A 22,381-nucleotide genomic window follows, 5' to 3' on the forward strand; every position below is an offset into this window, starting at 1 on the left:
GCATCCTGCCTGAAATGGAGGGAGCGCCTGCACAGCTGATGCCAAGTCTCCAGTGGAGGGCAGTGACCCACTGCTTCTAACAGAACAGCTGCTTTACTTGTCTTCCAGCTCTTGCCACCTCATATCTGCTGGTGCTGACGTGAGTCTGCGATCCAAGACCATAGAAAATATCAAATCATGGGAAAAATGTCCCATTCCTGATTAAAAACAATGACTATGAACTAGGTGGACAAACCACGAAGTCTGAATAGGAAATGCCCCTCTGTTAGTTGTACCTGGCCTCGGGGCTGGGAGTGCCTCTGAATGCTTTAGAATGTCTTTACCTTTAGTCACCTTCCCGCCTCTGAGCACCCCTTACCCTTTGACAAAGAACGGGTAATTAACTAACCATCCTTTGCAATCAGAGCGCTCTCTTTGGTCATGGTTGCATCCTCGCTGAGGCCACACATGTTTTCAGCGAAGATCCTGAAGTAGTACTCGTTGCCTATGACCAGCTCGTTGATGGTGGCGCTGGTGCGGTGGTAGTGCTCGATCACGGTGAACCACTCCTGAAAGGCACAGACACAGAGGGTGAGCTCCCCCCCAGCACCCTGCGCCTCCCAGACGTTCACTGGAAGAATCATCAAGCTTCTGGGAGTAGGTTCTTCTCTGAAGAGAATATAGGTAACAATAATTAGTGAAACGAGCGATAATGGAAATACTGCAGAGTTCACTGCTGAGCAGTGAAGGCCGAATGGAAAGTGAACCCTACGAGTTGTTACACTGGCAGCCAGGAGGGTTCATTTTAGGAAATCCAGTATTACAAAGGTTGTGTTGTGCCAGCAAGGCAGGCTCCGCTCCCTCATTCCTAATCCACGCTGCTGACAGAGAAAGTACAGTTGCAGATAGGAAAACTGCATTCCTGTGGGGAAGGCAATAGCATGTGCTGTTCTGCAGTATTATGCACTCACAAGAGGCCACTGCACTAATCTGCCCTCTCTATCACAGGCTGAGTGTTCATGAGAAATGTAGTTCTGTGCTGGTGGTCCTCTGATATCTAAAGGCTGAGATGGGGAAGTGGGTTTTAGTGCTTTGGTCTTGCAGCAGTAACAGGACCTGTGAATTCTGTCCCGTTACACCATACCTAAACAACAGTAGGAGATGAAAGAGGCTAATGCTAAAAATGCAATCAATATAAAGTGCAATATGACCACAGCAATGATTTTGCTTTCCTTTGCTCTGCCCTACATAGTTTTCTTGCTTTTCTAAAGATGAACTTGTGCTGAGTTCCCTGTACCACAGTTTGCATTAATATTTGGTCAACTTTAAGAGCCAGAGGTCCTTTGGGAAAACAGTTTTTTGCAGAAGACCAGTGGTGGCAGAATTGCAAAATGGACCACCACAGATGCTGTGAGGGAAGTGACCTGAATGATCCATGTCACACTGGACCCTGGATACTACTGCTGTTGCTATTTTCTCCTTATCACAGTAATTTAGAGGGGCCATTGTTCTGGTCACTGTACCAGAGACAGTATCTTCTTACAGTCCCAAGAGAGGGGAGAGAGAAGGAGGAAAAAAAAAAAAAAAAAAAAAAGATGCAAAGGGAAATAGTGGCACGGGAAGGGAAGAATGAGTTGTTCAGACCATGAAGGAGACCAGCATATAAATGTGAGGGGCAGAAGGACAGCAAAAGATTCTCTTGGATAAGGCAACTCCCAAAATATTGGCCTAGATGTCCAGTGTTTAAATTTGCAGTAAATGTTAAATCTAAGAATCTAACTACTGTCTTTTAAGAATGTGTAAAATTTTTGTTAGTTTAATAAAAATAATTAACATTTCTGTATTGCATTTTTCATCTGCACATCTCAGAGCAGTTTAGGAGTGATGTATGTACTGTTTTGCCGTGGGCACTAAGGAGTGGCAGTGACTTACATAACGTGACATTGCAGGTTTGAAAACAGCAGCAATGGTACACTTGTTCTAGTAGCAGCCTACTGAATTCAGAATTAATATTTTGGGGTTTTATTTTCTCTACTGAGGCAAAGGAAAAATGCAGAATTACTTCTCTCAAATCCACCTATCCTTTCCTTTTTTAGTCCTCCTCTTTGGCATAATATGAAAATATTTCCATTTCTAGGCTTTAGTTATAGTGAACAAGAGATTTTTAGAGTTGTTAGAGATGCCTTTGGAGATTTTTTGAATGCTGATAAATCAGTGCTTTGTCCACCTACATCATTTTAAGCATGTAATGCTTTTTGTTTTTAAAAGGGAGAATTCCCATCCAGCTTTTCAACATTTCCTTATTACTTACCATACTCTTTTTATCTGCTTTTTGAATAGTGTACCCAGTAATGGCAGCATTACCATCATCTTTTGGTGGCTTCCATGATAAGTTTACATTTTCTCCCCAGACATCCTCAATAGTTACAACCTCTGGTGGGCCTGGGCGATCTGTAACAAAAATATGACAGCTGACATATTCTACTGTTTTCTTTCCCTATCTCTTTCCCACACACATCTTCCAATTAGTTTGATTTCTCTCTCTTTCTTACAAAAAAACAACATCAAAAGAAAGATGTGGTTGCAAAATAAAACTTTCCCAAGTGAAGGCATATCAGAATTAAAATAAATTCAATAGTTAAAGTTGTGCTGCCAGTGTTGCCTGTTATGTAAAGAAATAGATGGCAAAAACAAAAAGTAAATGTGTTTTCTTGTCTGTCTTTCCTACCTTCCTGTCCTTTCAGCATTTAGGATTTCTTCTTTTCATAGGTTAGCAAGCTGAGTCTCGGAAGTGATGTCTGTGCCAAGGGGTGCTTACAGCTTCCCCCGCCCCCCCCAGAACCCAGCAGCTGGCCAGTTTGAATATGGACAATTCTTTAAGCCACTTAAAGTTGTGACCGCCTCTGTGATCCACACTTAAGAATAGACAAACTCCCCCCCAAGCTCTCTCTCATTTCTGGTGCTGGGACAGGTGGCTGCGGGGCCCGAGCGGGGGCCAGTGGACCCAGCCCCTGCTCGGGCCAGGCTGGGCTGGGCCACGGCTCCAGGATGACCCCTCCAGCAGGGCTGTGGGCAGCCAGAGCAGCTCAGAACCCCCCCTTCCTCCACTTCGGCCAAGATTTCAGCTGAGCTGAAAACCTGAGGGAAGAGAAAGAGGAGATGCTTAAAGCTGAAATTCTGTTGTGAAGCTATGATATATCAGAGTATCCTGTTGTAATTTCATGAAGATCTGGGGGGTGGAGTGTTCAACTTGTAAGCAAAAGCACCTGCGCTGAGATAGGCAGATGCTGACGCAGCTGTAATTTCATGAGCAGTTTGAACAGGGAGAGATGGAAACAATGAGGAATTTTGCTCCAAATGGGAAAGGAGAAACCTCAGTTCCTAGAGATGCTCCCAGAGACAGTCCTAAAGATGAAGAAGACCCTTTACTCCCAGGGAAGGAGAAGGGCCTCTGTTTTTGTTTCTGAACAGCTCAACCTTAAAATTGTACCCCAAAAACTTCAAGAGTGGACCCTCGAAAGCAGTTGTGGGAAAAGCTGCAAGTCGGGGGAAGGGACTCACATCGCAAGCAGAGAGACTCCTCTTCCTAAATGGACTGAACAATATTTGGAAGTGGGTGGCTGTCTCGGTGTGATACTGTTTTCATAGCACGAGCAAGAAGAGACTTCTCTTTCTAAATGGACTGAACAAGGTTATTATGGAAGTGTGGTAAACAGACTGAACATCTTAAGGGTTGTCTTTACATTGTCAGTGGGAGGAAGGTGGGGGGAGGAGGAGAGTTCTGAAGGTGGTATAATTTTTTTCCCCCCTCTTTTAGGTCTGTTAATAAACTTCTCTTTATATTCTTTCAAGTTTGGTGCCTGCTTTGCATTTCTCCTAATTCTTATCTCACAGAAGATAAGCAGTAATGAGTATTTTGGGCCAAACCACTACACTAAACTGTGTTTCTGCCCGGTTACGAACTGAACCCGCTACATTCTACATTGCACTTGTGACAAACTTACTATGAATTTGCAGCCATTTCTGTCTATGGGAACAGGAAAAATCTTGCATCCTGGATGAACAAGACCATGAGGGGCATAACAGTGAAAAAAAGAGACTGACACATTCCAACAATGCTATTGTGTGTGGAGCTTTCCCTAGAGACCACAAATCAACAGCCAAGTAATTGGATGTGGAGAGTTATCACTGTCAAGAAAGATGATCCTTGGGATTCCTGTTTTCCTGTAGCCTGGGAACGGCTGGATTTCTTTCTGTTTCTTCAAACATACCAACGATCTGAATATCTATTGTAGCTTTGTCCACCAAGTTCTCCACCTCCACTTTCATGTCGTACTCCCCGGAGTGCCCCCGTTCTGCCTTTCGGATGAAGATGATGGTGTCGTTCTCCGTGTTGCGGATGTTGATTTCGTTCTTGTCGATCGGAGAACCGTTTTTCTGCCACGATACTTTTGCTCTTGGTTTTCCCTGCAAGGAGCCAGGAAAGAATTTTTATCTGATTTTTTTTTTTTTTTTTGGAGAGAAAAGGGAAGAGAAGAAAACAGGTTTATTTCCCATTTTTCCCAAACAGGAAATAAAAACTGTCCTGAAAGAAACAGAATTCTTTTTAAAATTATACACCATTTAGAGATACAATCATGCCAATTCACCTAAAATATAACTTTCTTTCCTTTTTTTTTCTTTTACCCAAGAGACTGAAAATATTTGCAATTTCTGGCTATTTTGGATAATTATCTTTCTGGCTAAATTTGACAAATAATTTCCAGTTTTTGAAAGAAAAGGGAGAAAAAAAAATAACCCACAGAAAATACAGAACAAAGTATTTCACCCTCTGGAAATGCTTTAATTCTCTACACTACCACAGAAAGAGGAAAGTAATAGACTAAACCTCCAGGGGTTTTAAACTCTCTTCTTTCATTGCAAAGGAAGTTGTAATAGCTGTTAGGAAGGCTGGATTGATCTCTTTTGTGTGCCATTTTTTGTGTGTCTAAGTGCCCAATATAGGTACTTAAAGTAGAGTGAATTTCACCTGCTTTGCCATGGGATTTTCCTTCCACAGGCAAACAGTTTGCAGCTGCTGTCTGAAAAGGGTAATCTCACACCATTTTGAACACCTTATCTTAGAGAATAACCATAGACTATCCCTTTAATTTCTCAAGAGAAATATATCTTGCAGCATATTGCTGATCAAGCTTTTATGAGGCTTTTAACAGCCTCTGTGAAACTGAGTTATGCCAACCCACTATCTTTAAATGTGCAGACATGAAACAGAAATGAATTCTTCCATGATTCTTGTATTCAGAAGAAGGACTCTGCAAGGAGAGAGGCCGTTGCTGTTTAAAAGATATGGGAATGAAGGTTAACATGATGCTGTGGGAAAGCATGCTATGTATTTAGAAATACTCATATTACAATTGTGATCTCAAGGATTGAATAGTTGCAGTCTGCCCACTCTTCCTCTCTCATGATGAGGAAATTATTAAATGCAACCATTCCATTCTTGATAACCATATTTAACTGCTTCCAGTGCAATGCCTTTGCATTGTGCTAGCAATTATCTCACATGCAATGTCTCCTGTGAAGATCTGCAAGTGTCCTTTGGGTGACAGGTGACCATTCAGTATGACTGAGTTACCCAATTCATTACTTGGCTGAGCATCGTTTGTTATACACATCAAACCGAAAACTTTCAAGCAGCTCTGTACTCCAGAGTGCTTCCACATCTGCTTAAGTCAGCTCTCTGGCCAAAGTTACAGAGAAATGAGTCAAAAAGCAGCAGTATCCAAAAAAAGGGGAAAAAAAAGCAAGGAGAACTTTTCTGTCAGTGTTTTTAGTCCTTACCTGGAAAGGAATAACAAGATTCACAGTTTCTCCAACTCTTCGAGTATAGGTTTGTTTTAAGTGTCTTGGTAGACGAATCTTTGGAGGTTCTGGACAAAACAAAAGCTTGTGTTAATCACTTCTTTTCTTTTCTAACTGAAGCAGCACTGTTGTGCATCAATATAAAAAGATGACAGTGTGGTCTACAATTCCCAGGAGTGACTAACGAGTGAGGTGTCTTAAATTTCTTGGTCCCCCAGCATTACATTCAGGACACCATCAGCTTTTATAACACCAAATGCTATGATGGTAGGAATAGGTGGGAAGCTTAGTGCAACTTAAAAAAAGCACCATCAACTTCAAGTCCTGCAGAAAAAAAAAAGCCCAGAAAACCTGAAAAATAAAGGCTCAAAAATGAACTAAATAAAAAAAAATTATGCATTTTTTAGAGATGGTTTCATGATTTCTTGCCACCACACAATGGCTTCGTAAGGCCATATCATCAGTTACCAATAACAAGTAAGTATTAGCCTTAAAAAAGCAGGTATCAGTATGGAAGAAGAGTGTATTTGTGGGTAAGTGTAGGCAGGAGGATCTTACCTATCACTTCCTTGACTAAAATAGGCTGTGGGTAGTACTTGGGCTCACTTTCACCAGCAGCATTCACAGCTTTTACTCTCACAAGGATTTTTGAGCCAGTTGGAAGGCCACTGATAGTAAACTTCGTTTTGTCTGTCAGCTCTGGGTTAGCCACGATCCATTCATCAGCTGATTTAGGGAAATGAAGAGAGGAGGACAGATCCAAAGAATTGCCAGTTATTAATACATTCACATAATGGATGTAGAAAATTACAGAACAGTAGTAGATTCGTTAGATTCTAATGAATAATTCTGTTTTGTTTTTCTAATTATGCTGTAACACAATATAGATTCACTTTCATACGTGGGAAGAACGTTTCAAACCCTGAGGGGTTTTTGTTGATTACATATTTGTATATTCATATATTTATATGCCTTTATATAGTGATACAAATGCTATTAGAATATGTCTGTAATTTAAGTGTACCAGAGAGAAAACTGGTTAGATTTTTTAATTCAGCTAGAATGAAACAAGGGGCACAAATAATATATTTCCAAAAGCAGTCATCATTGCTTTAACAGCTTCCTTGGAGAGAAATGGGTTTTGCAATTAATTTCAAGCAGTGCTGTGTACCCTTGAAAGTATAACTGAGGAATAAGAGAAACACAGAACATTTACACATTGCAATGAAATGCCATCTCTCCTCATGCCTTTAAAAAAGGAAGGCTGTGTCAGAATTATTCACATAATTACAGCATTCTCAGATTTTCAGTTCTATCACAGGCAGTCACATGAAATTCATAGAGAGATCATAAGGGTACAGTCTTTCAGAATAGCTTCAGTTACAAACCCATACTTTGTAATCCTCCCTGTCCTCCCAGCACAGTGCCCTAACTGCTGGCACCTGGGCACTGGAGCCGGATTTAGGAACTAGCAAGTCAGGATCGATACTTTCCACTTCATGTAAAGATAGCCCTATAAAATGGGCACAGAAGACAAGAGAACTCTTATAAACTGGAGAGCCCTGCAGATGTAGAGCGTAGTGCTGTGGTATATTTTCATAACTGAGTGTCTTGCTTTTAGGAATTAAGTTTTCCTTCAAGCTTCTAGCAGAAAAGGATTTCAATCAATGACTGTTTCCCAAGAACCTCCCCCTCCCCTTACACCTATATCACAGAAAATTCCGTAGACTGCTGCCCTTAGAATTCACTGTCAGGAATTTATCTTTACTTTTATGAAGAGAGTTTTTCTTTCATTAAAGAAGACTTATATCCTTTGTGGAATACTGTACCTTCCAGGTTAAAAGGTGGCTCCCCCAATTCCTCAGACAGATCTGTCGATATACCTTGAGAGAATCCATCTTTAAAATTAATCAGAGACACCCACTTTCACACAGATGGAGCATTTTGTCAGTGGTTAGCAATTTCTGTTAGTAAGTATGCAAAGATAGATGCTGGGCTTTAGAAATTTAGAGAACCCATATTTCGGAATACTACAGGGAGAGAAGAGATGGAAAGAGGGCATCTAGATCACAGAACAGTTATGTGTGATGCCCACAGGAAAGCTAAAGGATGAAAGAAGAGGAGGATATAAAGTTGTATGAGTTTCTTGGGCCTGAGCATAGCCCCAGAAATATGAAAAGAGACAAAAGGAACACTTGGAAGAGAGAAATGAAACAAAATGATTATGGGAGAAAGTGTAGAAGGAGAAGAAAACACATCATAGAAGAGATAAGAAATTCAGAGATAAATTCTGAGTAAGAAAGACAGAAAAAAGAGGTCTTGGAATAAAACTTGAAAGAAACAGAGGAAGAGAACACATTTAGCTAAAGGTAACATAGATAGAAGATTAAAGAAGACCAAACCCGTGGATGATGACAGATATGATATCAACCCTAAGGCTTTATTTCCTGGACAGTTATCTCTGCCCTGGATATCCTGTAATCCTGGAGCTGGCTATTTTTGGGATAATAAAAATACTCTTCTGGTATCTGTGCATGGTCCTGGATGAGTAGGGTGGGAAAGATCTCAGCCAACAGAAACTCTGCAATGTGCTTATTTACTAGCTATGAAAACAGATCATCTGCAGGTACAATAGCCTCTACAAGCAGATAAACATATTATCATGGATATTATCATGGGGAACACTCAGGTCATGCTCCCCAGGCTGCCCCCAAAATACCACACAAGAACCAGTCAGCAGCACACTTTACTAGGACTGACTTCTCCAGGGTCAACGGGATTCGGTCTACTCCACATCACCACAGCAAGAGGGCCAAAGCTGGATGTTGTAAACTAGGCCTGGGGATTTCTCTCTCTGTATATATTTTTATATATATGTATTCTATATTCTTGTTCTTCACACTGTGCAGTGCTGGATCAGGATACTTATGATGAGACTCCAGTTCAGTAACATGCACAGAGAGCTGTGAGAAGTGGTACATAGTTAAGGAGTCCAAGAATCCATCACGTTGATCAAGTTCTGAGGTGCAGACTAGAGGGAAATACCAATTTTGCAAAGCCAAACCAATGTTTAGGATACATTATTCTTCTAAATTATCTTTCTATATATTTTTTTGTCTTCCTATTTTCAGCCTGTGATTTCTCCCAATGATAGCTGTGTTAAGGAAGACTCTAAAAAGCCTTCATTAAAGCTACTTCAGTGACAACAATGAAAGAATGGAGAATGTAATGACAGATGAGTTTACAAACAGAAAACTAAGTGAAAAAAGCAGGAGAATGAATAGAGACAGTCATAAAAAGTATCTTGAAATTAAACAGAGTTATTAAACATTACAGAAAAAATTAGTTTGAGGCAGAACAGGCAGAAAGGGCTGAGAAAAAGAGGCACTAAGATATTGCAAAAAAGGAAATAAACAGCTGAACAGAGAGAAAAAGATGAATAATCCAATAACATGATTTTTAAAATTGGTATTTTAAAATTGGCATTTTAAAATTGGTATTTTCTACTTCTCTTGCTTCTTCCTAGGCATTTTCATTACATATATACATAATGTCAATTGTGTATATATAGATGTATATTCATATATAGGAGGCATATATAGATATACATATACATAAACACTCAAAACTGTGTAAAATACATTGTACCCATTGTATTTTAACTGAGGTGAGTAACAGTAAAATGACAGACTTAGCTGCCATTTTGTTGTATCTTCATGAGTTTAAAACCTATCTGGAAAAAAAAGTAAAGAATTTGTTCCATTCAACAGGTACACAATGTTCTTCTGTCTAACAGCCCTTTAAAGACAGATTTGGAAGATTCCTGTGAAAACCATAGTTTGAATTAACATATTTCTCATCCTCTCTTACTGCCTAATTTGGACATTACATACTGTAATGTCAAGCACTTTTAACTTTTCCCTGCCATTCTACCAATGCTAAACAAAGCATAATAACAGCATAAACTGAAGTCCTCCCATTGACACTCCCCTTTACATTCCCCTACATCTGGCCTGTGCAGTGGAAACAATAGAAGAACACTGTATCTTGAGGGAAAACTGCACGCTTACTTGTTCTGAGCTGTTCCCGCAGCTCCCTCCCAACATATAAGGAAAACCCTTCCTACCATTCCAGCTGTGTCTGCCTTCAGGTACTCTTCTCCAGGTCTCTGAGCTTCTTGCAGTCCTGCTCCTTAAAGATATTCCTCTCAATACTACAAGATGCTGAGTGCTCCTGAGAAAAGCCAGTGGTTCTTCTTCACGCCCTCTCCCACTCGCCTGAGAGAGAGCTGAGTGTACTCTGATCCCGTGGCACCTGACCACATTTATGACCTACTGTTTTCCTGGGTTGTCTGAATCTGAAACATGTGACAGCATGAATGACAGGTTCTGTCCTCTACCTTTTGTCTCCAGGCTATGGACTGTGTTCATGAAAAGCTTTCATTGAAATAAATGCCTTCATGGAAAAAAGGTAGTCGACCCATTGCTTGGTTTACAGCACAGTTAAGAGCAACAGCAGTGGAGCTGAAGATAACTGTGTTCCCTTCATCCACATCCATGACATTGCTGCAGTTGATGCTGTTGGTCCACAGAGGCTGGGTATTGCACATACCACTCCAGGCTATTTGATACTTACCCAGGTGCTGGTGGATTTTACCTTTTGAAAATAGTCTTCATTTGATGCCAGTTCAGAAGAAAGTCTTCTGGAAAATACTAAGTTTCTGCTGCTTGATCACCAAGGACTCTTAGTTGTAAAATGTAATTTATATTTCCCTGTTCCTTCTTACTTTACTCTCAAAAGCTTATTCAGTCTCTCATATCTTTATCTTCCTCCTTCAGATCTTAAATATTTTTATCTTAGATGGACATAGTTAAAGGTCCCCATAACTGCATTGAAATGTTGGAGAAGTTAAATATCTAGACGTGGACTTCGCATGCCTAGATGACACCTACAGGATCTATTGGAGAGGCTGTTCTCAGCGTGGGCAGGCAGCACTTGAAGTAGCCAGTTAGTAATATGTCAGCATAGGGATTACCACACTGAGGACCTCCTGTCCCTAAAACCCAGCCAACCTGAACATATTTCGGGCCACACTTGTAGCCATTCGTTATTTCCTACACCTTCATCCAACAATGAACTCCTTACTGCCCTGACTCTCATTTAGCATCTAAAAGAGAATAGTTATTAACGTGGTACTTGGTACACTACAACAGATTATATGGCTTTTGATTTGGATTTCAAATCAAATGTAAGATATGTTGAACTACAGTCAGTGGATGGCATCTGGAATACAAACCAAAGGGAGCCTGCACAAAACCCTGCTGCTTGAGGTTTTCTGCCTGATTAGTCTCTGCCTGACAGCCAGAGCACCTGATACCTGTAGAGAAAAAATGGAGAAAGTCTCACCCACTTTCACTGTGAGTAAGGTACCCCGGGCGTTCTCACTTACTTCCTTCAAAGCAGTACTCCACCACGTAGCCATCCAACCCTGCTGCCCCGATCTGGTCTGGTGGCCTCCACTTCATTGTCACCGTGGTGTCGGTCACGGTGTCCACTGCCAGCAGAGTTGGGGGACTGGTAACAGCTGAAGCAAGCAGGGAGAAGGAAGAAAACTGTGTTACAATGAAAGCTTTACGTTTATGGTCTGTATTCCTCTAGTTTAGTGTCACAGGTGATGGGCTATCCTGCCTACCAGGATGATTTCCAGTCATCCCTGGCACGTCTTTCCTAATTAGGACCACACTAGGAGAAGCAGCTACCTCATCCCATATCTGCTCACAGCCTGACCGAGAGATAAATTCCTCCTGCTGAGGACAGGGAAGGACAAACAGCTGGAGAAGGTAGAGCAGAGAAGTTGGGAGCAGTGTATTCTAGCACAGCAGGTGTTTTCTGGCAAGAAGGGAGGATGCTGGAGCTGTAACAGCCACCTCCTTTCTCCTCCTCTGTATTCTGGGGGTGCTGCTGAGCAAGGTGGGACCTTTTGCTATCTACAGAACAAGACCCAGGGACTTGTGGCTGTCACAATAGTTTGAAAATCAGTTTCTTTATGTGAAAAGGCCACTGTCACAGTGTGAATGACAAAGCCTTCTAGGTTTCACACTAATATAAAAATTGTATCATTAGATTACTATAATAGCATATTAATGGTTATTTTCTAAATGCATACCTATCTCTGTGCTCTTGGCTACTTACCTAAAGGAACAAAGGACTTGGAAGGCATACTTGGCTTGGACATGCCTATGGCATTGACAGCGAACACACGGACCTCATAAGCAACACCTTCAATCATTTTCTTTGGCTCAAAAGTTGTTTCTTTACACAGTTCAAAATTCAGCCTCATCCACCTGGAGCTTTGTTTCTTTTTCCTCTCAATGAAATATCCTTTAGACCAGAAAAGATTTTGTTAGAATAAATGATGGCATAATGGTCAGTAATAAAGGGTCTATTTTTTGACTGCCCAATGACCTTTTTTTATCTCAATATCCCCTTCTAGCTTCAGAGTGATTTAGGGATAATTTTCCCTATTGCAAGCTATTATATAGTCACCTATTTTGCTTTCATGGCCATATACGAGCTTTTTTTGGACTTAGAAGTCTTCTGTGTTTAGTTTAGGGTGAAAAGGGCCTGGTTCTACTGACCTCTGGGCCCCTCTGACCTTCTGCTTGGTTCTGTGTATTAAAAGATATTCCAATTTACTCAGTAAATTGTTTCTGAAATTCCTTCTAACATTCAAAGAGGCTAATAACAGTTCAAAGTTTGGTTTTACAAGAGGTTGTCTTTCGAGTAGGGGGATTGATACTGTGACAACATACAAAATAACAAATCTCAAAGCATTAGAAAAACAGGTATCTGATAAAGTCAAAGAGTAGGTAGAACATTCTAGCAACTGGATGCTAGTTGCAGTGCAAATCTCCAGAGCCTGAGCTAAACTCTGATCCTGTTGCATCCACTCTTTAGGGTTTGCTTCTTTTGTCTATATTAGAGAATCACCACCAAAAAAAAAAAAAGAAAAAAGAGTACCTAAAATGGGTGATCCACCATCATTTGCTGGAGGTTCCCAGGTCATAATACACCAGTCTTCACCTACCTCAGTCACATTTGGTGCCTGAGGAGGATCAGGGACATCTGTTGTCAACAAAATAAATATTATTAAAAAAAAAAAATCTTTCTTCTTTTTGCATAGGTTGAAATTAAAAATGTCAAATAAGAAACAAATCTGAATAATTTTTGAGGTTAAACAGGAATTCCTAATGAGGAGAGAGAGAGAGAAAAGAAAGTTAGTGGATCCTGGCTGGTGGTTAGAAGTGGATGGATGCCAAGGCCTTCTGCGTGGTCAAGACACTTGAGAGGCACTCGAGGGCATGTGCTAAGGCAGAGCCCACAGCCACAGGGAGAGGGGAGAACCAGTGATGCCTTAGGTTTTACCTTTTATATTTTTCAAACCCTGTAGTGCCTAGTGTGTAACTCTGTAGTTTCTTGTAGCCTGTTAATTTCTGCTCTCTCGTGCTAGGTAGACATAACAAAGCCTCTCCGGGCCTGCTCTCCAAGAACACCCAGACTGTCCCAGGCCCAGAAAGTATAAACCAAAAGCTTCTAAAGAGGGGGCAAGCTTGGGGAAATTACATCATTAACTGAAGCTTTAATTGGAGAATTAACCCTGATATGCAAATGAACCAAGCCTATAAAAGTGAGAAGAACTCGTGACCTGACGTCCATCTTGGTGTCCATCTTGGCAGTAGCCTCTGGCTCCCCAGGGGGTACCTTTGAAGGCCTTTCAAACAAATACCTACCTTTATTCCCTTACTCCTGTCTAGCCTCTGTTTCTAGGAGGCCTCTTCAGGCATCAGCAGGAGTGAGAGGGGCAGCCTGAGGCAACCAGAGAAGTTTGGCCCCTGGCAGCAGTGATGATTAACTCCTACTTAAATCCCATGCCAAGCTCCTACTCCTTGAGTAACACCGAGCCTTAGTAGCCTTGCATCTCAATTCCACACCTCACAATGGGAACAAATCAGGAAATGGAAGTTTCCTGAGAATCTGCAACGGTGATAAAAGATGTGGCTCATAGGCACTGTTTCACATGACTTACCAACCACTTTAATGTTGATTAGAGCTGTGTCCTCTCCAGCCTCATTCTTTAAAGTTATTCTGAAAGGACCCGAATCTTCCCTCTCAGCTGCATCAATGACCAGGCAGCTGCTGTCTGGGTATGTTTCTGCCCGTATTCTTCCACTGTCTGTGACCATCTAGGAAGCACAGTAAGCAGAGGGAAAAGTCGTATTTTCTAGATTTGAGAATCAAAATACTCAAAAGATCGAAATTCAAAATAGTACAGGTCACGTCAACAAAAACATTAAAGCAAGGTAAGAAAACCCACACTAAAACTCAGAACTTTAGTCACCTAATGACAAAAATGGCAGAATAACTAAAATAAGTAAAATACAGTAACTGTTTAGTACTCAGTTGAGCCATTGCATCAGACAGGATGAGGCACTAGGCTTCTCCTGTGAGCAGGGACACACTTTTGTCAACACCACATATCATCAATTTGATGCAAAAAGAATAGGGTATTCTTCCAAAAGTCAGATCAAAATCTGAGTCATTCACTTTAAAGGTCAGAGTGATTGTAATGGTCAGTACTTTTTCCTCACTGATTTCAAGTGCTGTCACATATTTTGGAGTGGGAGCTCTCCTAGAATAATTCCCTGCTTGGATAGGACCACAGTGGTGACACTACAATTAATATTTGAAAAATAGTGGTCACAGATTTGACCAGACAGGTCTGATGAATGCAGTAGTAGCAACATGTCCCAGCTTCCACATTGCTCAATGAAAATTTAAATGTGGAAAGTGAGTTTTTTGGTATTTACACAGCCAGGGATTGCTCTAAGCAAAAGTTTTGCATTAAGACACCAGATGCAAGAGCCCAGTTGCCCAACCTATTGTTTCATTTGAGACTTGAACTCCATTAGAATTTATCATTCATTTTCCAAAACCAAACCATATCATGGCTTCCTGCCCAAACCTGGCAGCCATTCTGGGCATTGAATGTATAGAAGTAGTAGCCATTTGGTAAATTTTCACAGGTTTTCTTCTGCATCCCATATATCCTTGTCCTCTACCATTTTTTAATAGCAAACCCATATCTTTTTCCTTATTAATTTCAGCCTTTTCTTAAAAAGATCCAAAAGATACTAAATACTATTTGTCCGGTTTGCCCTTCTTGTTTGAGCAAGAAGCATTTTTAGATAGAGGACATCTCCCACTTATTTTATGCCATTAAAATCAATGTCTTCAAAAGGCTAACATTCTTTTTTGAAGAAAAAGGCTCCTTGTTAAGCTAAAGATACATGTACAATGACAATGTACCTTGTCCCCTCTACTCCAAAAGACTTTTGGGGGTGGTTCACCAGTGATGGGGATCTCAAGTCGTAGTTTGTTTCCTGCCACTACTGTCACAGTGTTATTTTCGCCAAGACCATCCAGGTGAAGTTTAGGAGGATCTGAAAAAGGAGAGAGATTGTCCGAGTTTGCCATGTAGCTGCTGCTCTGACAGTTCAGTGACCTGGCACAGGTCTGCAACGCACAGAAACATGCCCTTTGTTTTATTTTCTTGGTATTTTTAAGCAAATGAATTTTGTTTCAATGAAAACTTGTGAAGAAAAATTTATTTAAGAAAAGAGTTGTCTGATGAAAAAGAAATCATGGCACCATAGACATTTTGGAATAATAAGACCACATTAAAAAAACCCACAACTGTTTTCCTGAGGCAGAATTATGTATATTCAGGTAACTTCTGAGAGAGATTTCCTCTAAGTGGCTCTTGAAAATTTCATTTGCAGGCTTTCTTACAGCACCTTTTACCAAGCTTAGGCCTTCACTCTTCTTACAGTTTAAAAATTTATTAACCCAAATCCTTTTCTGAAAAAGAAATTATCACTTTTATTATACTCCGTGTGCAGGGAGAACAACTGATTAATATCCTCTTGCAACTTTTTTTTAACATATTAGAAATATAACAATGGTCATTCCCCTCTAGTACCACTTCCCTTTTCATTCTCCTGAAATCTCACCAATACTTTTTCTAACACAGATATCCCACTTCTTTCAGCTTCAATTAAAGATCGTGTTTTCTAAAACTTTGGTCATTTATATTGCTCCCCTTTCGACTTCCAAGTTACTGGTTGCAGTTAGAAGCTGGTGAGGTATTGCTGTGGGAAGAGTCAATGCCCTGTTTTATTTTTGTTTGAATTACTGGGATCATTAACAAGCCTTCTGCTTTGCTGAATGAATCAAAGCTGGGCAGAACAATTTTCCCTCTAGAGAGCGTTTAATGTTTTTGGTGAATAGGTAAATATGTATTTACTCTACTACTCTTTTACCAAACTAAATCACACTTTGCAATCTCAGCAAGCCAGTTCTTCAAAGATAGCAGTGTGTATCCTAGAAGTAGATAGCAGCAGGTGTTTTACACAAACTCTTAATAATGGTTTAGGAGCTCAGCCTCAAGAAACCTCCCCCAGGAGCTCCCCCCAGCACATAAACTAGGAGCAGGTCCTGAGCACAGGCAAAGGACTCTCCCACCAGCTTTACTGCACTTTGCCAAAGCTGCAGGTCTGCTCTCTCTGGTGCATGCCTGCTCAGAGGATACAAAGTGGTTGTAATCAGGGGTATTTCACACTGCTTTTAATTTCCAAGGGTCCCAGGAAGATGTTATATACAGGTCACTGTGCAGTGTACCTACCCACAATATGTACTTTGCATGGAATATTAATGTTGTAGGCATCCGGCACAAACATGTATTCACCCTCATCATCAACAGCAGAAACTGGTATAATAAATCTGTGGATTCTGTAAAAGAATTGAAAAAGAAATCGATGTAAATTATATTTTTGAAGACTGCTTGAAGCTATAAGGAAAAATCTGTGAAAATTTTAGGAGATCTGTGCAAGTGCGTAAAATTACTGACTAAAATTCCTTTGCTTGTTGCTTAGTGATATTTTAGACAATTAAATACTGTGTGCTTTGTACAAAATATCATTGAGACAACCACCAAATAACGTAACCAATTCTAATATTGTTTGTTTGAACACAGGACAAGGAAAATGCAGGAGTGTAATCTCTTTGACACAGGGATTCTATGCTGCTGCCATTCAACAGCAATTCAGTTGTTCAAGAAAAAAATCTGTAGGTGATCCCATTGTGGGAATATTCTGACTTTTGCTGGACCACCTTTGTGAGTTGATACAAACAGGAGCTATGAGAAAAAAAGGCATTTAAAAGCTGTATACTTTTAAAAGTGTCTAACAATGATTTTATTTTACTGTCTAATGTCCCATACTAAGAGCAACAGCAATGTCAAGAAAAATCAATAGCTAGCAGTTAGGTGAATCAAGGATTTGATTATTGTCCTCCACAGCCAAAATACACAAGATTAAAGGGAGCAAGGAGACATGGCTTTTAAAATGGCAAAAAATAAATATGTCTTGAGGGACAGAGGTTAGGCTTGATTAGCAGATAATTTTTAGTGAAGTAAGCCAAATATCGGCACATCTCCACAGCGTCATTCCATCCAAAGCCAAGTCAATACACAACAGGCTTACCTTCCTTTGTGATAAAGCTTTACACGGTCACTAGCTTCAATCAGCTGCCCATTTTTGTACCATTTCCCTTCCACATTCTCAGATATCTCACACTTCAAGTGGATTTCCTGTCCAAGCCTCACAGTCTGGTCTTCTAGTGCAAGTGATATCTTCAGTGGTCTCACTTAGGGAAACAGAAGCAGATTAAAGAAAGGTGATGGAGCTCAGTAACCATGGGGAATAATTTCCAACTTGATAATGAAAGAGCATGAATTGCTCAGGGTGCCAATTTGTACAAAATAGTCAAGAGCAGAATGAGTATTACAAATAAAAGTGTACATTTATGCAGAACGCAAGATAACTTCAGAGGATGGATCAGATACATTTTGTTTGAAAACACAAGCATTTTAAAGAGATACTGCACAAACAAAGGTGAGGGGGCTACACAGTCATGTGCTTGTGCCTAGATTTAACTTTCCTGTGAAAACCTGGAAGGACTGAAGAAAAGCAGATACTTCCCTTGAAAATTCACTTTGTTGACCTATTGTATCTTTGCATGGATTGCTCTGTTTTCCATCTTAATGGAGTGACAGGAGGTATTCAAGCAGAACTAGTTCATGGCCTGCTACTGGAAACAGTGTCTAAAGGGAAGCCACTGTTCTGGAGATTTGCAGCTAAAAAACTGGTATGGAAGTTAAGACTCCTTTTAAACCCCCAGGGAAAGGCAAGAAAATTGTTTATTTCTGTATGCCAGCACTCTGTGATATTCGAGACCAAGGTGGATGATACTCACAGTCAACTGAAAGCTTGGCTTCTGATTGCCCTCCAGTTGTCATTACTGAGTAAGTTGCAGTGTCATTTTTGGCAGCTTCCTCTATGACCAAAGTGTGTTTTTTACCCTCAACCTTAATTCGATACCGAGATTTAGGATCGTTGGAAAGTTCTACACCATTTCTAAACCTAATGGGAAACAAAGAATTTTTATTTTTCCAAAGGAAGTCCTGTGAAAATGAGACCTCCATAGACTGAAACTCCCAGAGAAGACTTTACAAGACTATAAGGCACTAGAAAGATGAAACAAACTCATCCATGAACGTATAAGGGTATTTCTGCTGTTGCTACATTTTTGCATAGAGTTTTGTTGAGATTTTCTTAACAATTTTCAGGTTTACTGGTGTAGGAAAAGCTGCCCATGTTTTTGCCCGTGATTAAAAGCTTCTTGGCTTTATTCTCAAGGAAGCTGTTCAAAGTGTGGCTTACCATTTCACGTTTGCATCATCCTCAGACACTTCACAGCTCAGTTCCACTCGTTCACCAACATAGGTGCTGGTATCCTCTAGGCCTTTGGTCACCAAAATTGGAGGATCTTTGGGAAGAAAATGTTACAGATTTCCAATCTCAGAGGGAAAACTAAGTGGAAGAGATTTTCTAAATCATGCTGAAGAAGGCAAGATTACTTTAAAATTCTAATATGAGTATCAGTGCAGCCTTCTCTGCCTTAAATCAGAAAAGTGGTTTCTCATTAGTATGCTAGTAGGAAATTTGCTCAATAAAAGAAAAAGAACATTTCTTCATATTAATACATGCTTTGCATCCCATTTTATTGACAGTTTTGTCCAGGCAGCTTGACATGAGAAGCTGACATTCCCCTTTTGCTTCCCACAAATCCCTCTTATAAAACTGTGTTTTCATCAGGTCCTACAGCCCATTACGAGATATATACCCATATTATAAGATGACCTGATGGCATATTGTGGTGACCTATTTGTTTAATCCATTCCTGATGTCATAACTCAAGTTTATTTAATAGCAAAAGACTGTACAACAGTTACTCTGTGCTGTTTTCAGGGGCAATGGGCTCCGCTATTCTAAAAGTATCTTTCAAATGTTTGAAGATTTTTTTCTCTCACTATAAGCTTTGCTTTTCTGTTTGGTTTGTTGTGCATGTGGGGGTAATCAACACCATGGGAGCAAACAGAGCGAAGATATGGCCACCCATTCATAACTTTGGATAGAATCTTCCCTCAAGTCAATGCAAATGGAATGAAAACTGACTTCTAGAAAGCCTGATCTGAGGGCACTTGGACAGTATCAGAGTCCTCAGGTATCAAGTGTGGTGTTAGGGAAAGCCAGTGCTACAACACAAAAGCCTACAAAAGGGCTTAAAATTATGAAGGGACCACAGCCCCAGGAGATCCCAATGCACAGTATGGAATCAACTATAAGCTCATTTCAGGGTTTTCACTAAGCTGCTAAGTACAGGATGAGGGAAAAAAATAGCCAGGGATCACAGAAATACCAAGTGATCCTAACAATACAAATACAAATTCAAATACAAATTCAAAAACATACCGAACCAGGTCCTCCCTGTTAATTTCTGTTGCAGCCAAAGAAGCCACATAAATATAGCACAGCTGAAACAGCATCAGGCTGACATAGTTACCTCTCACAAAAAGTTCTGTGGAGCATTTCTCATCACCAGCTGTTACGTAATAGCGAGCATCGTCTGTCATCGTACAGTTATTGATGAATAAAATTCGCTGGTTACCTTTGTGCTCAAAAATGTATCTGTTTGAACAGCAAAGACACATTAGCAAAACTTCTGGACCCCTTTTGTTTTATGTAGAAAATGCTTTAGGGATTTTTAGAGGCAAAAATTCTGGGGTTTACACAGTACTGGAAAAATTGTCCTTGGAAGCAATTTCCAAGTTTCAACAGAGCTGTCAGACTTCTAGCAAAAAGAGCTGTGGTGTAGAGTGACAATAAGCTGCTTCTGGCTTGTTCCAAGATGCCAGGGTTGGGTGATATGAAAAAAAGAAATATAAAAAAAGAAAAAAAAAAGAAGCTGGAGTGGAACGATGGCAAATAAAATGGAGTCTGAAACTCTAGATGAGGAAAGCTGAAAATAAGCAGTAAGAGGACACCATCACTCATTCCAAAATTTTTGTGAAGTATAATAATAGCCAAAGTTAAGAAGTTAATATTATTGGTAGGCCAGATGGCACAAGATATCAGTAATGGGATATGGGGTTTTGGTAATGGGATATGGAGCCTTTCACCTTTATGTCACCAGTTTAGATCTGCTCCAGGTTTGTAATGACCAAAGCTCGTTAGCATCTGACAGCTGCTTCAGCAGCCTGGTAGAAATGCACTGGAGCACCTTATCCAGCCCCTCCTGCTGGAGAGGAATCCATAGAGCTGCTTGAAAAACAGCTCTGAGGTGCTCATGCCAGATATAGAGGCTAAAGAAAAGGTACTCTATTATCCTTTTTTTGGTCAATCATGAATATTAACCAAAATCCGTCATTGATTTCTACAGCAACAGAATGAAGGAAATCTGCCTCGTTTCTGTAAGAGGGCTTTTGTTAATTACTATTTTTTTTCACTGGGTCAGAGGAAAAAAGGCTAGGATTTTGTACTGCTGAGAAACATTTGAGCAGCATTACATTTTTATGTACATCCTTCCCAGCTGTGTCTGACTGTGGAATGGTGTTTTCTGCACCGGGTTGAAAGAGCTGGGTGTGCCCACAAAAGGACTGGGCTCAACTTCCAGGCATTGCTCTACAAGTACTCAAAATGTCTGCACCTAAAAGACCACTTTCTGGAAGAGCTAGAGAAGAAACCAATATGCAGGTGGTACAGATGAAGAAGCTTGTGTACGCTGGATCTGTCGCCCGTGACTGATGGTGCAGGTTGTTGACTTCAGTGTGTCAAAGTTAATGAGTAGAGGAAGATGAGACAAACCCCACACCCCTTTTCTTGGATGGTTTATGAGCCAGGTGGGTAAGTGTGTGATGTCAACATCTCTGCTCTTAGCACATAATTACTGTAGACTGTGTCTACCTCCAGACACAGGACCAAGGACAAGTGATCTATTTACTCGCAGTGCTTCCTGATATTTTAAAAACTACTGAGTAGGAAATCATGCCACATTTTTTTTGAGGATCTCTAATACTTTTATCTTGAGACAAAGATTACATTTAGCCTACAGTGGACTTTTCTGGGTCCTGAGCAATGTAGCATCATTTACATGCCTTCCACATCTAATGAAATTCAGAAATTGGTGCAACCTGAGCAAAGAGAGAGATCTGTGCAACACACTTGTCAAGGGAATGCATGTGTACCCATTTTATTGCATACATATGCTAAGATCACTTACTTTGCACTTGGTCGTATCTCTTGGCCATTTTTATACCACTTGAGTTCCACTGTTGGATCTGCTAGCTCCACCATGAATCTTACTTTACCTCCTTTGTCCACCTGGTATGCGGGATCGAGGCCTTTGGCAAAAGCTGTTGTGGAAGACAAGTGTTATTTTAACATGGGATCAGAAAACAAGAATATGAATGCTGAAATGACATTGCATCAATCTCATCAAAGCTGTCAGAATACGTGCACACAAAGTTATGCATCACAAGATATTCTCACACTAGTCTGCATGGAATCATCTAGAAACATTAGAATAAGCACAAAGCTGTGCAGGTCTGGTTATCCCAGGCAAGTTCAAGCTGGTATGTCTTCAAGACTTTGCAGTGTGACTGTATTTGAAATAGGACTGAGTAGGTGCATCAAATGAAATACACAAATAAAAATTAATGTCGAGTAACATAATATATGTTATGAGGTAATGGGCAAGGAGAGAGGGTATATCAGGCAGCTGGATTACAGCTGAATGTGTGGAGGACTTCACCTACATAAAAGGGATGCCTCCAGGAAACCAGTGACACAGCAAATGTATATATTGCATCCAGTTCTGAAATGCTGTCCAGGAACAAGCAGATGCCACAATAGTATAATGGACACTGTATTGTATTTATATGTGTGTGCAAACATATTCCGTGGCATATACATTATTTTATATACACACACACATATCTATATATTTCTACAAAGAAACACATATTTATATTTCTGTATGTAATTACACCTCTCATACTATTCGGTAGGGTAGATGGGGAAAG

At 40.3% G+C, this 22,381-nt stretch overlaps 1 protein-coding gene across 5 annotated transcripts in view; it reads right to left on the reverse strand.

The window, feature by feature from the left end:
* Positions 1-22,381, reverse strand: part of MYBPC1 (myosin binding protein C1) — a 70,986-nt gene that overhangs the window by 8,808 nt on the left and 39,797 nt on the right. For 3 of the 5 annotated variants that reach the window (XM_069003032.1, XM_069003031.1, XM_069003028.1), the window contains 17 exons: positions 21,580-21,712; positions 19,864-19,988; positions 18,681-18,786; positions 18,214-18,380; positions 17,442-17,604; positions 16,583-16,689; positions 15,208-15,341; positions 13,928-14,084; positions 12,862-12,966; positions 12,034-12,222; positions 11,291-11,425; positions 7,671-7,739; positions 6,400-6,567; positions 5,821-5,909; positions 4,251-4,446; positions 2,291-2,430; positions 389-548 (listed from right to left, as the gene is read on the reverse strand). In XM_069003032.1, the coding sequence (XP_068859133.1) occupies positions 389-548; positions 2,291-2,430; positions 4,251-4,446; positions 5,821-5,909; positions 6,400-6,567; positions 7,671-7,739; positions 11,291-11,425; positions 12,034-12,222; positions 12,862-12,966; positions 13,928-14,084; positions 15,208-15,341; positions 16,583-16,689; positions 17,442-17,604; positions 18,214-18,380; positions 18,681-18,786; positions 19,864-19,988; positions 21,580-21,712 (2,343 nt within the window). The remainder of the gene's footprint in view (positions 1-388; positions 549-2,290; positions 2,431-4,250; positions 4,447-5,820; positions 5,910-6,399; positions 6,568-7,670; positions 7,740-11,290; positions 11,426-12,033; positions 12,223-12,861; positions 12,967-13,927; positions 14,085-15,207; positions 15,342-16,582; positions 16,690-17,441; positions 17,605-18,213; positions 18,381-18,680; positions 18,787-19,863; positions 19,989-21,579; positions 21,713-22,381) is intronic. The other 2 variants (XM_069003029.1, XM_069003030.1) reach the window with 2 other exon arrangements.

This window comes from Aphelocoma coerulescens, chromosome 1A, assembly GCF_041296385.1.
Source record: "Aphelocoma coerulescens isolate FSJ_1873_10779 chromosome 1A, UR_Acoe_1.0, whole genome shotgun sequence".
NCBI lineage: Eukaryota > Metazoa > Chordata > Aves > Passeriformes > Corvidae > Aphelocoma > Aphelocoma coerulescens.